The sequence below is a fragment of the Onychomys torridus genome, chromosome 17 (genome assembly GCF_903995425.1).
Source record: "Onychomys torridus chromosome 17, mOncTor1.1, whole genome shotgun sequence".
Lineage (NCBI taxonomy): Eukaryota > Metazoa > Chordata > Mammalia > Rodentia > Cricetidae > Onychomys > Onychomys torridus.
Window position 1 is genome coordinate 10,954,396 of NC_050459.1, and position 19,321 is coordinate 10,973,716.

Sequence of the window (19,321 nt, forward strand, 5' to 3'; positions counted from 1 at the left end):
ACAAAAACTCCATACAATCTGAATCATGGTTATCCTTTCCTTGCCAAGTTCAATAAACAAAAACACAGCCATTGGGCACAGTTTAGAAGTGAGAGCCAGGTGCCTAAATTAGGTGTATAGAGGGAATAATGCCAACTTCCACCCGTTTGTGGGGTTGGTGGGGTGTTTACCCACCAACCCCACAGCTCCCCAGAGTTTTCTTGACTGTGAGCAGCAGGAAATATTAGATAGAAGGATTTATATTGCGGAGATAAACAGATACAAAATAAAGGATAGCCTCAAGAGGTCCTGGAACCTATTCCAACAGGCCCTGACTGTTTCTGCCCCAGGGTATTATTTATAGAGACGGAGGTGGAGCAAAAGACCTCCTCCCTCAGCACAGCCAAGGGCAGACCATCTCAGACACCTGCACTCAGGCCAGGGGCCCTAATCATCCTCTATGCGGACCTGCTGGGTAAAGCCAAGAGGAACCTGAAAACGAGCTCCCACACCCGTTAATTGGTCTATGATTTTTTTTTTTTCTTTTTTGGTTTTTCGAGACAGGGTTTCTCTGTGTAGCTTTGTGCCTTTCCTGGAACTCACTTGGCAGACCAGGCTGTCCTCGAACTCACAGAGATCCGCCTGGCTCTGCCTCCCAAGTGCTGGGATTAAAGGCGTGCACCACCACCGCTCGGCCTGGTCTACGATTTTTAAAAGTGTGTAATGTAAAAACACTATGAGAATAAGCACATCAGAAGTGATTTCCATAAATATTTTCCAAATATGAATACCTACCTCATTCGAAAGTGTAAAAGACTAAACTGAACCAGACACATCGAAGTATTTTGCCCTTGTTGACTCGAGTAAGAAACATTCCTAGTTTGCTTTGCTACTCAAGGGGCACATGGGTGGCTGAGACCTTCCCAGCAACACTCCTGGGCAAGCAAGCCCTGGCTGAGGAGCGCTAGCTTGCAGCTCCTCCACTGTGCAGCGGTCCAATCTGCCCTCTTCTTCCTACAGACCCTACAGACCCCACACTACCTACTTGGAAGACATTCCGCCCGTTGGTTGGCACTGCTTTTCTAGGGGTTTCTTCAGCTTTCTAGGAATTGAAAGCTATTCTAGGCGGCCGGTCAGCAAGACCCTCTTTGAGCCCCAGGGCTACCTGCGGGCAGACACTGGCGTGTACTGGGGCAGCCCAAACCAGGCCTTTGCATTCACAGCTGCCCAGCCAGCAAGGCTGGAAAATGGGACAGCGAGGCGAGGGGTGTGAGTGTATACCAGCGGGTGTCCTTGCCAGCAGCAGCCCGGCGCCCGGGCGGTCTGTAGATCCGGAGCGGCCGTCTTGAGACTGTGGCTAACCAAACGGTTTCCGCCAGACGACCGGGACAACGCCAGCAAGGCGAGTCAAAGAGTACCACAATGGGCCCGCAGGCGCCTCGGGTGGCTGGGTGGGTGGGTGGGGCTTGCGCTCACTGCGCACGCGCGCACCGAGGCCTCCAAACTCGGGTAGCAACACAACCGTCACGTGGCTCCGCACCGGCCAATCAACGGGACCCCGGGGCGGGGCGTCCAGCGGTGCACCTCGGCGGGAGGCGGACGACTTCCGGCAATAATTGGACGCTGCAGCTCGGTGCGGTTCGTAGCGGTCCGGTCGGAAAGGGAGCAGCAGGTGAGGAGGGACGCGGGATGGGGAGGGGCTGTCAGGCAGGGCGTCCCCGGGCCTCCCTTCGCTGGCCGCCGTGCTGCCCGCCGGCCCCGAGCGGGCTGTGGGCTCGCCCACCTGCCGGGGGTCCGGGCGTCCGCCCCCACCCCCGCCGGCCTGCCTTCTGCCGGTCCACGCCTCCTCCCGAGCACACCTGTCAGGGCACCATCCTTGAGGCCTGCGTGTGCGTTCGCCGCTGGACACGGGACGGTTTGCATCTGTCTCCTCACAGCTGATTTCTGCCTCTGTTCCAGTGGAGTTCCATCTCCATTCTTGGGCCTGTTCAAACTCCCTGAACTCAAGCATCAGGACCACTGTCCCTATGAAGGGCCTTTTTTTCCCCCTGCATTCGGCGCCAAGACTTAATTTCCGACTATTATCAGAAAAGGTCCCCCATTCTTATTCCATTTTCCTTTGCTCGGGGGCATGCTGTCTTTCTTACTTCGACGCATCTGTGACTCCTTGGAGTCCACCCCATTTCTGACATTCATTCTGAAATACGCAGTTTGCGTTTTCAGGGTCTTTTACAATCACATTTACCCACAGTCACAGACTTCACATTTGATCCAAGTTGTTTGAATTTAACTGACTTAGAAATTTTGTAAGAAAACTTGATCAGCGGCAAAGTCAAATGCTTATTAGGTGAAGACTATTCATCATTTTCTAAAAAAGGGTTTTATTACTGTTAATTTTGTGTGAGGCATGCGCACTAGTGCCCAAGAAGAAAGAGGGCGGCAGATACTGTTGAACTGGAGTTACAGACAGTTATGAGCTGCCCGATTTGAGTGCTGGAAACCAAACTTGGGGTCCTCTGCAAAGGCAGTCAGGGTGTGCTCCTAGCCAGCGATCCGTCTCTCTATTCCCAGACCATCCATTCATTCTTACCCCAGAACAATGGAAGTTATCTTTCTCAAAATGTAAAATGAAAACTAAGAGTGAAGCTTTTTCCTCCAGAATTCAGCTTGCCTCTCTGGTTTTGTTGCTACCTTTATTGTAATGCGCTTGCCATACACTCGAAGCTTTTATTGTTTTGTTTCTTTGTTTGTTTTTGTTTTTGTTTTGTTTTTGAGACAGGGTTTCTCTGTGTAGCTTTGAGCCTTTCCTGGAATTCGCTCTGTAGACCAGGCTGGCCTCGAACTCACAGAGATCCGCCTGCCTCTGCCTCCCAAGTGCTGGGATTACAGGTGTGCGCCACCACCTCCCGGCCGGCCGCTTTTATTGTTTTGAAGATAAACATAACTGATGTGTGTTCTAATTCTTTTTTCATGTAATTTACAAACAGAGCACCACACATAGATGTAGAAAAAGACAACAAACACCCAAACCTGTAATTCCTGGAATTTCTTATCATAGGCTGTTAGGATTACTCTAAATATAGTGGCTAAAAGCATGGATTGTGGAATCAAGGCCCATAATTTTGAATCCCCTCCTACTGAATTCTTTGCTTCTGTAGTCTCATGTATAAAGTGGAATGTTTTTGTTGGGATATGGTGGATGAACACAGGACCTCAGGTATGCTAAGCAAGTAAGTGCTTCAGCACTGAGCCTTGAAATAGAGAATTAAATTTGTAAAATGAGGGTAGTTCCTATTTTACAGGTTAGTGTGAGGGACTAAACTGGGTGTAATTCACGCGAATCGTTCACAGTGCCTGGCCTGTTCTGCTGCTATTGTTGTTACTGTTTTTATCCAGTAGGAGAAAATGTGCTTGTTGAAGGAGAAGGGAAAAGCTTATTTTTCCTTAGTTCAGGCTTTGGCTTTAGGAGTTTCTACTAGGAAATGAATTTGACGAATTCATCTTGCTCTCCTGCCGTACCCCACCTTCGTGTCTTGCTGTGTGAAATAGAAACCCAGAAAAGACTTAAAGGTGGTTAATCCCAATTGCGTTCTGGTAACATTAGTTAGCAATTACTGTGCTTAAATTTTCGTGCAGATAGGGGCTGGCTGGCTGGCTGAGCAGTCTAGAGCGCTTGCTGCCTCTGTGGAGGACTAGGTTACGTTCCCAGCACCCACATGCTGGCACCCAACTGTATCTAACTCCAGGTACAAGAGGCTATGATGCCTTTGGGCACTGCATGAACATGGTGCACCTACAACCCTGCAAACAAAACACTCATATCCACATAAAATAAAATTAAATATATTAAAAAATAAATGCAGATTATACAAGCTGTGACTCAGCTGAGCGGACTTGGAGATTGTGCATACACATATTAATTTTTCAGAAATAGTTTATGGTTTTTACTTTACATGATAGCTAGTTTGGGTTGTCAGCCCGACACACCTGAGAAGAGGGAGCCTCAGTTGAGAATTAATTCCATGAGGTTGGTCTCTGGGGCATGTCTGTTGGCTCTGTTCTGGATCGCTAATTGTGGAATGGCCCAGTGTACTGTGGGTTATACAGCCTCAGGCAGGTGGGACTGGGCTGTATGAAAAAGCTGTCTTAGCGAGGCACCCGTTGCAAAGCCAGTAAGTGGTGTTCTTGTGTGGTTTCTGCTTGAATTCCTACCCTGATGTCCCAGGAGGGTAGCCTATAACCTGTGAAATGAAATAAGCCCTTTCCTTTGTCAACCTTTTAGTCAGATTATTTTACCACAGCAACAGAAAAGAAAGTAGACGGTCTTAGCATTTGCAAATTCTAAAATAAAGCTAATTTTAATTTTAAATATATTAATGAAAGTCTAGCAATTCATGTCTTTTAGCCAAGCAGATAAATTCCCTTAAAAAGGGGGTTGTTGTCATTTAAAATCTTTCAGTAACATTATTTTCTGATACACAAACAGGTGCTTCACATTGTATTAAAGACAAACTGGCCACCCTTTAAAGCGCAGCTTGCCTTCTGCTCTATGAGACAGGGTCCCACTCTGGACAGGGTGGTCTTGAATTCCTGCCTCAGATACTTCAGTGCTAGGGTTACAGGTAGACAGGTATTTGCCACCCTACCTAACCCCAGTGGGTTTTTTTTTTTTTTTTTTTTTTTAATGTGGTGCTTAGGATTGAACCCAGGGCCTTATGAACACTAGGCAAGTGCTGTACTACTGATAGCCCTATATCCTAGTGGCCTTTGTTACTGTTTATTAATAAATTTGCTTTTAGAATCTGTGCCTTAGTTTATGAACTGTATAGCTTATGCTATGAAATAGTGAACTAATACCACGGTCCCAAGATTGTGTCATGACAAGTCTATGAAATAAATCTTTAAACAAACAAATATTTTCCTCTAGGTTGAAAAATCTGGGACATAAGGGTTTGGTTTCTGTGGTTTACTAGCTACCAGGCCTTAAAAAAAAAAAAAAATCCATTTAGCTGTTGAAAGGGTTATACCAAACTATTTCTCACCAAATTGTCCAGTCAAATTACAATATGTATTGAGTTGACAACAAAATATAATTGGAAATATCACAATGGCTCTTTTTATAATCGATATGTAAGAGAAAAAGATGTGTTCTGAGTATAAACTAGTTTAGAAAGGTTTTCCGACCCTCTTGGTATAAAAAACAAAAGTTATTTTAGCGTGCATTTCACACACTGGGCCAGGAGTCTACATGTTTTCCTTTTTGTTTGTCTCTTAGAAGATGGTATAAATGCCCGTTTGCTACCCTGGCCTTGGTTGGTTATTTTAAATAGAGTTTGAGGTCTCCCAAGTACTCAAAGCCATGGAACTTGCACGTCATGAAACACAGCAAGCCTGCCTTGCTTCACTTGGTTTTTTCAGTGCTGGACATGTTATTAAACCCAGGGCCTCCTGTATACCAGGTAAAGGCCCAGCCCCAAGCTACACCTTCCCAGTCTGCTTTGAATGGGAAAAGAGCATTCCTTTCTGATGTAAATGCTCTGCTGAAGTTCTGTGCAAAGGTCAGCTTCCTTCCTTTATATAATCAATACCTACCTTTCAACTCCTGTGTTTTATGGCTCTTAATATTTCCCCTATGTTTCTTTCTTAAAATGCATTTTTTTATTCACTTCCCGCCTGTCACTCCATGCTTTCACTCTTTCTCTGGGTTCTTTCCATGTCCTGTCTTCATCCACTTGCCCATTTCCTGTCAGTGTTCTTTAGAGTTCTTCCTTTGGCCATCGTGATATGATATTATGTCCGTATCTTTTCCTGCTCTGAATGCTCATACTTTTTCTCTCCAGTGTAGCTCTTTTCTGAGATATGGGTCTATATAGTCATCCATTCGGTCAATAGATGTCTGTTGAGCTCTGGCTGTATGCCTGACATGGCTCTGGGTAATGAGGATGTGACATTGAGCAAGTCATTGTGTCATCTTGGAGGAGAACAAATGGTGAGTCCATAAATAATTTCAGATAATGGACAGTGGCAGAGGTGGTTGATGGTACACTGATGAATGGGGTAGAGATGTCAGAAGGGAGCTGTTTGCAGGAAGCCGTTGTAGGGAGGTGACATCTTGAATATGTAAACATGACTATCTGGAGCAGTTCTTAACATTTGCTGTGTCTGAGAATCACCTTTGGACTTTCCAGCATTCCTTCCTCTGCCTCTCCCAAGCCTGCTCTTGTGCTGTGCGCCTCTAGCGTTCAGTGGGAAGAGTACTTGCTGCTCTCCAGAAGACCCGCATTTGGTTCCTGGCACCGTCTACACGGCAGCACTTGGCCTTACTGCCTCGGTGTGTCTGTGGCTGCACCTCCAGTCCTCTGAAGGTCCATTGCCTTTATGCCCTGTAAAGCAGAAGTCTGAGCAAATCATTTGCCTCCTGTTTTTTTTGGCCCCTGGTCATTCTCAGGATGAAGCCCAGCTCCTTCCTTTCCCCGTCTTTCCTGACCGGATCCCATTTGTATTTCCTTCCCTTCACCCACAGTGATCTCTCTGGAGTGAGGTGTGACTGTGGTTCAGTTACGTTGTCTCATCCTCCTGCACAGGGTGGAAGGTGGGGGAGCTATTAGAGTGGTATTCCTCAGCTCACTTACTTCTTCAGATTCAGACTCCGGTGTCCTGGGGTAAGCCTTTCGCCACACATTATTGCATAGTAAGGCCTGCCTATGTTTGACCTAGTTATCTGAGTACTGTTTGGTTACCACAGCTAGCCAGTGTTAAGTGATACACGCTTATATGTTAAGTAAGACTTTGGTTCCATATGAGAAGAAAATTGGTTTTTATTTAATTTTTTTGTTTTGTTTTTTGAGACAGAGTTTCTCTGTGTAGCCCTGGCTGTCCTAGAACTCACTCTGTAGACCAGGCTGACCTTGAACTCACAGAGATCTGCCTAGAGCTGGGATTAAAGGCATGCATCACCACTGAGATTATCACTAGTGAGAAGAAATTGGTGTCTATATACTTTTAATATAAACTAATTTTTTTTTTTTTTTTTTTTTTTTTTTTTTACAGGAGAACTATGCCATTTCTGGGTCAGGACTGGAGATCCCCTGGGTGGAGCTGGATTAAAACTGAGGATGGATGGAAAAGGTGTGACTCCTGTAGCCAGGAGCTCAGGAGTGAGAATAGCCAGTGCACCATCAACCACAGCATGTGAGTCTTGGGTCACTCTTGAGCTCCGTCATTTGCAGTTTTGCTCGTGATTTTGGCTAGGTCTGCTGTCCAGACAGCTCCTGTGATGTGCCTGTCTCCACCCAACAGTCATGATTACAGGGGCATTCAGTCATACCCGGCTTCCACATGGGTGCTGAGGATTTGAACTCAGATCTTCACACTTGCACAGCACAAGTTCTTAGCCACTGAGCCGTCACTCCAGCATCAAGTTTGCCTTGGAAACATACCTAAGTGCCTTGTCCCTAGTAAATGTTAACTCTGTCCTTTCCCTCAGGCTCTGATACCACTCTTAATGTTTTCTCTGTTTGTCCTTTTGTGACTAGGTTGTGTTTATGACAATGTCCTCAGATCCAGGTGTGTTTAGCATGTACTGGTAAAGTTCCTTTGTTTTGTAAGACTGGGTATTTGTTGTGTGATTTTAGTGAAAGCTTTTTCAGATTCAAAAGTATCTCTGTTTAGCGTCTGAGTCAATGATAACAGACCAAGATAAGAGAATGTGAGATTGTCAGAGTCAAGGACCCCTGTGTTTCCAGAGGGTCATTCCATGTCTGTGACAATGCAGTTGTGAGATTTAGATGCTCTCTGGCTGCCTGGACAATTTGCTGCCATTGTCTGTGCTGTTTAGTTGTGACTGTCATGAGCAGACGATGTGGTAAACTCAGTTGTTTTATTAGAAGTGCATACTGCTGGTGGATGAAAGGCGGCTTTTGTACAATTCTCATCAGAGAACAGTGATGGGGGGCTGGAGAGATGGCTCAGCAGCTAAGAGTACTGACTGCTCTTGCAGAGAACCCAGGTTCAATTTCCAGTACCCATATGGCAACTCACAACTGTAACTCCAGTTCCAGGGAACCTGACAGCCTCACACAGACATACATGCAGACAAAACGCCAATGCACACAAAATAAAAATAAATTCAAAAAATTTAAAACCCCTTAAACAAAGGAAAATACCAGTGAGGGGGAAATAAGCAATTTTAGATCCCCAGTTTTAAGGATTGTCACCACATGGCTCCGTCCATCCAGCTTGTCTCCACAGTACTTATTCTTCTTTGCTTTCAGGCTGAAAACTAGCTTTAAAGTGTGTTTAAAAAAAAAATGCGTTTTTAGGCCATTAAAGGCTAGGCTCACAACCAAAAAATGCATTTTTAGTGTTTATAATGTGGATTGCTTTTTATACTTTGTCTTTCCTTTCTTTCTTCTTCTTTTTTTTTTCTTTTTTTTTTTTTTTGGTTTTTGGGGCCAGGGTTTCTCTGTGTAGCTTTGGTGCCTGTCCTGGATCTCACTCTGTAGCCCAGGCTGGCCTCGAACTTGAACTCACAAAGATCCGCCTGGCTCTGCCTCCCGAGTGCTGGGATTAAAGGCTTGTGCCACCACTGTCCCGATCTTTCTGTTTTTGTTTGTTTGTTTTTTTGAGACAAAGTTTCTCTGTATAGTCCTGGCTATCCTGGAACTCCCTCTGTAGACCAGGCTGGTATAGTTTTTTTATAAAGAGGGAAAAAATGTAAAGAAAAGCTGTTTGAGTTGTTACTGCTTGATTTGAATTTCTGTTTCCTAAAATTGAAAAAAAAAACTGAAATATTTTAAATGTGTTTAAATATTATAAATATAACTTTCATCTGCTGGTCCCTTGGCATGTTTGATAGAAGCTTCTTAAGAAAATGCACAGTGGGGCTGGAGAGATGGCTCAGCCAGATATTTGAAACATGTAGTTGGTAAACGGGAACGTTGATGTTTACTCAACTTTGATTAGGGACATAGCAAGTTTAGTCCCATAGTCATGATGCTACTTGGGTTCTTCTCAGAGCATTTATGGTTTTGTTTAGAATGCTCAGGTTTTAAAGAATTTGGTGTTTGGGAGAATCTAAGCATGTCTGGCGCTTTCTGGAGTAACTTTTTTTTTTTTTTTTAAATAAGAATAAATCTTAGTTCCTTCCAAATGAAAAGAGAATGTAGCTATTACTCTTTGAGTCTCAAGCTCATGACTTTCTGAAATTTAGCTAGTACTTGCCAGGATTTAACAGAGTCTTCATTTTGATCCCCCAGATTACTAAGCAAATACTCATTTTCTTACAAAAGAAAAGCTAAGTGAAGTTCTCTGTGAAAAACTTACTTTAATGAAGTATCTTTATTTCAGTATCTTGAATAATGGCGAAGAAGAAATATTCAGTAATGAGTGTGAATATGCAGCCAAAAAGAGGAAGAAGGAGCACTCTGGAATGGACACAGCCACTCACAGTAAGAGTGCTTCACACGCTGATAACCTGACAGTTTCTTATTTGTGGAATACATATGTTGCCACGATGAAGTGCCTGGCAGTGCTCTCTCATGAAGGTACAGGGTGATGGAGGTGTGCAAGCAAGCTCAGTGCCACCCGTCTGTCCAGTACTGACAGCTTGTCAGTCAGCTCTTGGTAGGTGAGGTCTGTACAGTCAAAGACGGCAAGCCTGAAGCACGTCTCTGAGTAGCCAGATGCAGTCCTGAACTGAGCTCCTTCCTAAACAGAAAGGCCCCTCGGAGGGATGATCTGGATGTGGGGCCCCTGGGGAGCAAGGACAGGAGCCAGAAGCGAGCTGAGCTAGGACAAGGGCAGCGATGTCCTGTAGAAGGACTCGAGGGGATTGTGGGTTCTGTCACAGCCTGCCCACCTTGGCACATGCTGTGCATACCTGTTAAGTGTGAAGAAGGTAGAGAGCACAGGATCTTAGTTACATGTACCAGGTGTGGCCATAGCAGGTCAAAAAAGACCAGAGCCTTCTGCTATGTGTATAATGGTATAGAGATAATATTACAGACTTTTGATAAGCATTTACATTTGATGTAACTAACAGTTTTTCTTAGTTAATAAGATATGGTACTGTGAAAAAATGTTTTTCCTGTAGAGGTGTGTGAGAATGTAGGTGATCTTAGGGAACAAAGTGTACTGTTTACACTTACCCAAGCAGACGCTTCTCTGACTGCATCAGGAAGATCATCTTGTTAGTCTGTCCTACCTCACAGCTTCCTTAAAACCTGGAGATCGAAATGGTTTGCCAGATTTTAAAGACCTTTCATTTTTGTTCTAGGTTTTTATCGTGAAAAATGGATCTATGTCCATAAAGAAAGCACAAAAGAAGTAAGTATGTCATTAGAAGGGTGTATACTGTATGTTTCTGCTGTATTTGTAAGCTAACTTATTTCTTTAGTAATACAAGGTCTATCACATTCTAACCGGTGATTATGTGTGTGTGTATGAATGGCAGCTTTTTGCTGCAATGACTATCATTATGTACATGTATACATTGATACATGTATGGCTGTGCACTGGGCATGTGTGGTATAGGCGTATGTGGTGTCAGATGTATTTGTGGTGTAATGCAGGTAGTATGTTTGTGTTATGAACTATGTGGTATGTGTTTGTGCAGTATGATGGATGTGTATGATAGGTGCATATGTATGGTGTGTGGCATATATATACCATATGCTGTGTACTTGTGAGTACTATGTTGTATATTTGTATATATAGTATATATGGAATGTGTTTGGTATATAATGTATATGTGATACATGCATGTGTGTGGTATATGGCATGTTTATGTAACATGTATGGCACACATGCATATAGTATGCACTACATATTTGTGATATGTTTGTTTATGGACTATGTGTGCCATATACACATGTGTGATTGTGGTATTTGTAGTGTGTGTGGTCCATGAATTTGGATGTGTGTGTTTCTTTTAACCAAGCATACGTTCCTGTGTGTTTGATCCGTGGTCTGGCAGTGTGAGCTGCAGCTGCTGCTGCTGTTTTTCCTTTACCTCGTGTACTTGGGAACTGAGATGCCCATGATCCCTGCTTCCCTAATGCAAAGTAGCTCATAGGAACGACATTGGTTGGCTCTGCAGGACACTGTGGACGTTTTCTCTGCTTTTGATTGCCGAGCTGACTAAAGCTCTCTTAGGAGTCATCACACAAACCAATTGGCTTCACTGTGTTTCTTGTTTCTCTACTTAGTTTTAAGTAAATCTAGATCCTTTTATAGACCTTGAACATCTGCATTATTTTACATCTGTGGGGAGAAAGAAACCAAGGGTGCAATTTCATATTACATGATCATGTGGTTAGGATTAGTTAAGTGTTCCAGAAATGTTAATAGTAGTCTTATAGTTTTTAATTAATCACATTTATTCAGAGTGCGTGCATGCGTGCGCATACTAGGCCAGGGGAAGGGAGGTCAAAGGACAGCCTGTAGGAGACACCTCTCTCCTGCCATGTGGGTGCTGGGGATTGAACTCGTTTTCAGACTTGGTGGCAGGCATCTTACCCAATTACATCTTTAAACTATCTCAGCTTCCTTGAAGATACTTGATTGTGAGAAAGAAAGCTGACTTGGTGATGGTTAGTGTCATTAAGTGGGCATAGCATGAGTCTAGTCCTTGATAAACACGCCATTGAAAGACTGACGGAGCTAACATAATTTGTACAAAGCCACGCTGATTAAATGTCTCACCTACCTTGTTAGTCATGTGGATTCTAGCTAGGCAAAGTGGGAAGAGGACTATGTTAGGAGAATGCCAGGATATCCTGTGGCTTCTTGGGATGGGGTCTGGCAGGCTCACAAAGAACCCAGGGCTAGCTGTCGGATCTGTATCTGGTCCTGTGCCATCCTCTTTACCTCTGGTTCTGACCCAAGGCAACCTTTGAGGACAGTTACCCTTGAGTGTGCACCCCAGCCTGTTCCACGTGCGACAGTAGTTACCCCAAAGAGGCGTCATCACCACCGTCAGAATTTCGCCCCTTAAAGTGAGGCGCATTTCAGGTTGTACTTGGTACTCTGTGCTCTGCTTCCCCACAGCTCCACAGCAGTGTATGTTTCGTGTGAGTGTGTAACTGGGTTGTACACATTAGGACTGTTGAAGGCCAGCAGACACCATGTTGTCTCTGCTGCTCTTCACAGCCACTAACCTGTTTCAAACCCAAACTCATTTGTCACAAAGGAACCTTGTGGCTCCTTACTGTCCTCTAGTTTGTCTGCCCCGTGACTCTGAACTGAGAATCTCTTTGTAGATGTAGGTATTTTAGATGCAGAAGGTAGGATTTTAAGAGCCTTCCTGACCTGAGGTGAAATCTGACAGACTGATGCAGAAGACCAAAGACCTCTCAGACAGAACAGCCAACTTTATGACACTGGGGAGAAATTACATTTCATTTCAATTCCCAGACCTGTGCATCTCATTATAGCAGTTGACTTTCCGGCTGCTCAGCACCCGTGATCCCAGCCTGGAAACCGGCCCTTGTCAGGCTTGGGCCATAGACCCTCAGCTGCACTCAGAGCTGGTTTTTCAGAGCTGCCCTCGCAGGCTTACTCCTTGGTGGTCCAGCACATGTCCACTATGGCAGTCAGAGCTCCCTGCAGAGACACACAGCTGTGTGTGTACAACATCAGCATCCTGAGGCCTCATGGTCACCTCACCTTGTCCCCAGCAACAGAAAGCAGAATGGTGTTTCATGAATCCTTGCTTCTCTTTATCATTATACCAGCAGTGTGAACAAATTGTCAGTACCTCATGTCTCAGTTACACACAGTTGGTTTAAATTTAGCGTTGCTATATTGTACTCTATTCTCATTTATATGTGACATAAAGTTTTAGAATGAATACATTGCTTTTTATGTTCCCTAACCGACATTACCTGTTAGCTCATTTTACTTGGCTGGTTGAGCTCACTGTTGGTCTAATATTTTCTAGAGGCATGGCTACTGTACCCTGGGAGAAGCCTTCAACCGACTAGACTTCTTAAGTGCAATTCAGGATATTAGAAGGTTCACGTACGTGGTCAAAGTAAGTGTCATTTCAGAAACAGCTTTGATGACTCGAGTTACTTTTCTTTCTTTGTTTCTGTTTTTCCAGACAGGGTTTCTCTATGTAGCTTTGCGCCTTTCCTGGATCTTGCTCTGTAGACCAGGCTGGCCTCAAACTCACAGAGATCCACCTGCCTCTGCCTCCCGAGTGCTGGGATTAAAGGTGTGCGCCACCGCTGCCCAGCTTGAGTTACTTTTCTTTTCTTTTGAGCTGAGGATCGAACCCAGGGCCTTGTGCTTGCTAGGCAAGCACTCTACCACTGAGCTAAATCCCCAACCCACACTTTTCAAGGTTACAAATGTGAGATATTCAAGGTGCCTTTGAGAGCTGCATAAGGTTCAGCTGTTGACAGAAAAGGGAAGGAACATGCTCGGGAGAAGAGGAGCTTGCCACATAGAGGGCACAGGTGCTAGTCTCAAGCTTGATGAGACCTTCCAATCAGAGGCCGTGGGAACTAAGGTGTGCCAAGGCCTCTTTCTTGGAAACACTTCAGACAGTTGAGCTCAGGAGGGTCTCTGATGACTCCATCTGCATTTTTTTACTTCATGTATTCACTTAGAATGAGCCTTGTTATAACCAAAGGACCAACTGGCTAGTTGTCAAGAGGAATTTTATGCAGGCTAGAACTCCAGAAAAGTCTCGCTGCATTGTCGGTAGCTTTTTAGAAGGTTCTCTTTGGGGCCGCGTTCAAAGGGGACAGATCTTTGCCGTGGGGTTTGCTTTGGTGGCATGTTCACTCCGCCGCATCATACGTGAAGTCCAAGCAGGGTTTCACACTGCCAGCCTTGCTTCCAGTGGCGCTCAGACTCCTGCTGCCTTCTAGGCATTTCCAAGTGTCAGTGCAAGGACAGGGGTGGATTGCTCAAGCTCAGCTAGTGTGATTGGGAGTTGGTGGGCTCACATTCAGCAGGAGGTGTGAGGGGAAGAGCATCCAGTTAACTGTCATCCTGGAGAGCTGAGGCACCTGTTTCTTGAGGAAGCAGAAAAGGTAAGTTTCTAGGAAAAGTAGTTCATTAACAGTTGCCCTAGTTGTACTGAAAAGATGAATGCACAGGGCAGAAGAGCAGATGGGTCTTTCATTGGGACATCTTGGAAAGCCGGCGCTTACGTGTGTCCTCAAGTTTACCCCTTTCCTTCTTCATTTGTTATCATAAAAGTGTTGGTTTTGAGCGAATGCTTTTTACATGCTCACTGAGATTATTATGTGTGTGGGAGGACCTGCTCCCACTTTTACCCCAGGGTACTCGAGGAGTGAGGGGTAAGAGATTTAGATAGAAAGATAGAAGGAAGAGAGAGAGAGAGAGAGAGAGAGAGAGAGAGAGAGAGAGAGAGAGAGAGAGAGAGAGAAAGAGAAACACAGGATAGCTCAGGAGGGCCTGGATCTTTATCCACCGGCCCCTTCTGTCTCTACTAAAGGGCTTTTTATAGGAATGCCAAGGGCTGGAGCAAAAGACCTCCCCTAGCACAACCAAGTGCAGACCATCCAGTCACCTGGTAACCACAGTCGTGGTCAGTCCATCCCCTTATGCAGCCCTGCTAAGTAAACAAGCTCAGATCTCACTCAGGGAACTTCTGTGGACTCCCACAATTATGCTGGGTTTTTTTTTCCCCCTTCACTGTTGATGTGTATAGGCTTATTGGTTTGCCTGTGTAAAACTGTTCTTGAAATGAACCTCATGTGGTGGTGAATGATCTTGATGTTCTGTTGGTTTCTGTTTCCTGAATTGGGCAGGTGATTTTAGCATCGATTTTGTTTGTTTTTGATTTTGAAATCAGGGATTTTGTCCTGTAGTGTTGTGTTGCTGTATCCTGATTTGCTTTCGGTATCAATACTGCTAGCCTCATGGTACACATGTAGAAGAATTCCCCTTCTTGGAACAATTTGAGAAGAAATTGGTTCTGTAAGTGTTTGGTGGACATCAGAGCAAAGCCATTTGGTCCTGGGCTCTTCAGTGATGAGGGCCTTCGTCACTGCTTGTTACCCATTACAAGTCTATTGAGGTTCTGTTCTTCATGATGCAGCCCTGGTCTAAGATGATAGCAAACTGGACCAGGGTAGCCAAGCAGAATGTGCTGCATGTCCTCGACCCTGGGATAAAGGAGTGGTGTAGCCAGCTGTAGCAGGGAGGGAGAGGAGAGACAAAAGCTGACTGCTTTACCTGTGATTACAAGTGTGATTCCCTACGCTGGAGCTGTGGGAAGGAGGAGGGAGGAGAAGGTGGTAGGTTTATTATGACTGAGAACAGGCAGTTGACAGCTGGACGACCCTGAGGCCTGAGGGTGAGTGTCATGTAACTACATTACAAAAGTATCATCAGGACAGAAGAATGTAAGCCCCCCTAAGTTTTGAAAGAACTACAGGAAAAGAATACGAGTGTTGTTGTTGTTTTTTTAGTTATAAGACCATGTCAGAATTAAGACCAAACCTTTATTGTATCAGTCAGTAAGTGTTTCTATGTTGGGTCAAAAAGCACAGTCCAACTCCAGGTTATACGCTCAGTCCCCAGAATGTAGAGATCTGAAATGGGAATAGAAGGATGGGAAAGATACAGGGGAAATATGAACAAACTGGAGCGGAACAAGAAGCATGGAAGGAGACAGCCTGGTGCAGCGCCAACAGGGGTCAGTTTGTAGTAGAGGGTCGTAGGGCCAAGGGAGGCACAGGCATTGGGATGAGCCTCCATCTCTTTATCAGCAAGATTGGCACCACTTAGTTTCCATTACAGTGACCTTTCTTGGTTCCTAGGTCTTCTGTGATGTGTTTGAAGTGGTGTTTTAAATTTCAGCGTGGAAGGAAGGGCCTGTTGATCTCTTGATTGTTTTAGAAAGTGGATCAGAGCATGAAGGAGCACGATGAAAGTCTGCTAGTGACCAGGACACTCTGCAGCTCCCTGCGGAGTGAGGTATAAGGCTAGAAGGCTGAGCATTTATTTATCTCCCTGGCCTGCTGCGGGCCTGTTGAGTGAGTGTCCCTGACTGGCTCCTGCAGGACAGGAAAACAGACTTGCTGTTGCTTCAGCAGCTGGGGTAAGGCCCTCAGTTCTTCCGCAGCCCCCTTGCTGCAGCACGCCAGTCCTTTCCCACTGTGCTCCAGTGTGTGCTCATGCTACGTCCATTGTTCACGGACCCACAGCTCAGCCTTTCCTTTCTCACCTTTAGCTACTGCAGCTAATCGCAAAGTCCCAGTTAACCTCCCTGAGCGGAGTGGCGCAGAAGAACTACTTCAACATTCTGGATAAAATCGTTCAGAAGGGTAAGGTTATATTTTTTAATAAGATATTTATTGATAAATAAGGCATAGTATGCCACTTGACTATTGGCACCGTTCAGTAGTTCTCAGTGCAGTGTATTCATAGGATTGGGCAGCCATGCTGCTTTTAATTTCATAACTTTTTTTTTTTTTTTTTTTGGTTTTTCGAGACAGGGTTTCTCCATGTAGCTTTGTGCCTTTTCTGGAACTCACTCTGTAGCCCGGGCTGGCCTCGAACTCACAGAGATCCGCCTGGGTGTGCCTCCTGAGTGCTGGGATTTATAACGTTTTTGACAGTTCGATGCTGTATTGGGTTGTATTTGCTCCTGTTGCCCTCTCTCATCCCTGCCGTGCTGGAGCTTTATGCCAGTTTTAAATAAGCCAAAGTCACCCGAGAGGAGGGAATCTCAGTTGAGAAAACGCCTCCATAGGAAGTGCAGGGCAATTTTTAAATTGGCGATTGATGGGGGAAGGACCAGTTCATTGTGGGTGGTGCCATCCTTGGGCTGGTGGTCCTGAGTTCTATAAGCAAGCAGGTTGAACAAGCTGTGAGGAACAAGCCAGTAAGCAGCACCCCTCCATGGCCTCTGCATCAGTTCCTGCCTCCAGGTTCCTGCCCTCAGGTTCTGCCCTGACTTCCTTCAGTGATGGCTGTAACCTTAGAGTTGTAATAGGAAATAAACCCTTTCCTCCCAAGTTGCTTTGGGTCACGGTGTTTCATTAGAGCAATAATAACCCTAAGACACGGACTGACGCCTTCTTCCCAACTAGTCCCCCTCCTGCTAGGCAGTGATGGTATCTGCTGTGGGTTTGTGATGTGTGTTTACAGCAGTGGCTGTGGCTTATCCAGAAGGCAGCACTTGAGGGCGCTCTTTCCCATCCCCTGGGCTCTCACAGGCTTCTCTTTCAGGTGCGAGCACTTCATAGTCCATAGTCTTTTTACCTTGACCAGTGAAGAGTCTCTGCAGTAACTACTACCCACTGTGAAATCAACCTCCTCTGACCAAGGCTGAGAGCAGCACTCGGCAGTGGTGGGCATAATCATAAATATTCAGAAACAGTGTCCATTGAGCAGAGCAGCAGTAGCAGGTCCCCACCTAGGGCTTAGGACCTCCCTAGCCGCAGTACCAGGCATGTCCACCTTGCCAGTTAGAAAGGAGTTGGTTGTCCCCCAAAAGATAGACATGCCACTATTACACCAGCATCACCAGAAATTCTAAGTCTAGATGTTAATTGGAAATTTCGTACAAGGAGAGGGGCTTTTTTCTGTTATCTTTCCACAGTATGTATGCATTCAAAAATAATAATGTGAGTACTGTGACACCAGGCCAGAAGATGGATCCCACCAGCTGCTAAAAGTGCAGATGTGTGCAAGGAAAGAGCAACCCAGTCCTACAAAGACTTTGTTCTCTCATGGGTAGCCAGTTCATTCAACTGTTGGGTTCTAGAATCAGTAAGATTACGGCTTTTTGACTTAGATACCATACGAGTCATAATTTTCCTTTTAATTTAATAAGCTTACCTTTACCAATTAGTGGCTGTTAGTAAAAGGAACTTTTTATTTTATACCATCAGCTTATACACATCTAGTAATTTGTGACCATGTATATGAGCCATTTTAAATATTCTCCTTATCATAAGCACAAAAGGAAATGTATACTGACTGCTTTAAAATTGTAGACCCAACCAAAAGTTTAGCCAGAAAGCATTTTAAAACTTTAAAAACTCCTATTAATAGTTCTGATATCTAAAATTATGCCACTTTTAAATTGTCATGAAATTAGATCCTTGGTTTTTAATGTGACAAAAATACATATGACATAAAATGTATCATTTTTGTCAATTCTTTCACGTTCAAAGCATTGCATGCTGGTACACTGTGCAATCTTTGCTGCTGTCTTCAGAGCTGCTCTGTCCTAACATTCTGCACATGACACCCAGCTTCCCACAGCCAGTGCCGTGCCCCTGCTCCGTCACTGCATCTCTGTATGTGGCTCTGGGTCATGCTCTGTTTGTCCTTCTGTGACTGGCTCCCTCCCATGTCCTCCATCTTCAAGCTTCCTCCCCATGGAGCAGGTCAGAATCTCCTTCACTTTAGGTTGTGGTATCCCAGCTTATGATGGGATCACATTTTGCTCTCCTCCTTCAGTTGATGGACACTTGGGTTATAAAACTAGAAGACTGTTAGAAGTGGTATTTGCTGTGTCAGTCTGTGGCTTGTTGTATTTCTTTCAGTTCTTGACGACCATCAGAATCCTCGCCTTATCAAAGACCTTCTCCAAGACTTAAGCTCTACCCTTTGTATCCTTGTGAGAGGGGTGGGGAAGTCAGTATTGGTGGGAAACATCAACATTTGGATTTGCCGCTTAGAAACTGTTCTCAACTGGCAACAGCAGCTGCAGAATCTTCAGATGACTAAGGTATCTGTCTCTTTGTTTCCCTGGTTTGAAAAGACAAGATCTTACTGTGTAGCTCTATCTGGCTTTGTAGACCAGGCTGGCCTTGAACTCACAGAGATCAGTCTGCCTCTACCTGTGCAGTGTTGGGATTAAAGGTGAGTGCCACCACATCTGGCTTGTTTATTTTTAATTGACACAGTAATTGTATGTACTTAAGAGGAGCTGTGTGATACTTTACATATCTGTGGTGTGTAATGACTGTGTCAGGGTAGTCGGTGACTGTTACCTCATACATTTACCAGTTCTGAGATTTTCAATGAATTGTTGCCAACCATAGTTATATACCACTGTGCTGATGAGCAATAGAAGTTCTTCCTACTATCTAGCTGTGTTCCTGGACCCATTCGCCATCTACTCTCTACCCTCTTTACTTTATCTTTCCCCGGACTATGGTAACCACTGTCTACTTCTTTGCTTTGAGGCCTGCCTTTTCATTTCCACATGTAACTTAGAACATGTTTTGTCTCACTATTCTTGACTTCTTTCGCTTAACAGGATTACCTATGGTTCCATCCATATTTCTGAAGATGACAGCATTTCATTATTTTTGTTGCTGAATCATATATAACACATTTCTTT

At 44.7% G+C, this 19,321-nt stretch overlaps 1 protein-coding gene across 3 annotated transcripts in view; it reads left to right on the forward strand.

Moving 5' to 3' along the window:
• The first annotated feature begins 1,549 nt into the window (after positions 1-1,549).
• Positions 1,550-19,321, forward strand: part of Fbxo25 (F-box protein 25) — a 28,606-nt gene continuing 10,834 nt past the window's right edge. For all 3 annotated transcript variants that reach the window (XM_036166788.1, XM_036166790.1, XM_036166789.1), the window contains exons 1-7: positions 1,550-1,651; positions 7,030-7,170; positions 9,328-9,428; positions 10,256-10,305; positions 12,920-13,012; positions 16,193-16,286; positions 18,519-18,703. In XM_036166788.1, coding sequence (XP_036022681.1) covers positions 7,037-7,170; positions 9,328-9,428; positions 10,256-10,305; positions 12,920-13,012; positions 16,193-16,286; positions 18,519-18,703 — 657 coding nt within the window. In that variant the 5' untranslated portion in view covers positions 1,550-1,651; positions 7,030-7,036. The remainder of the gene's footprint in view (positions 1,652-7,029; positions 7,171-9,327; positions 9,429-10,255; positions 10,306-12,919; positions 13,013-16,192; positions 16,287-18,518; positions 18,704-19,321) is intronic.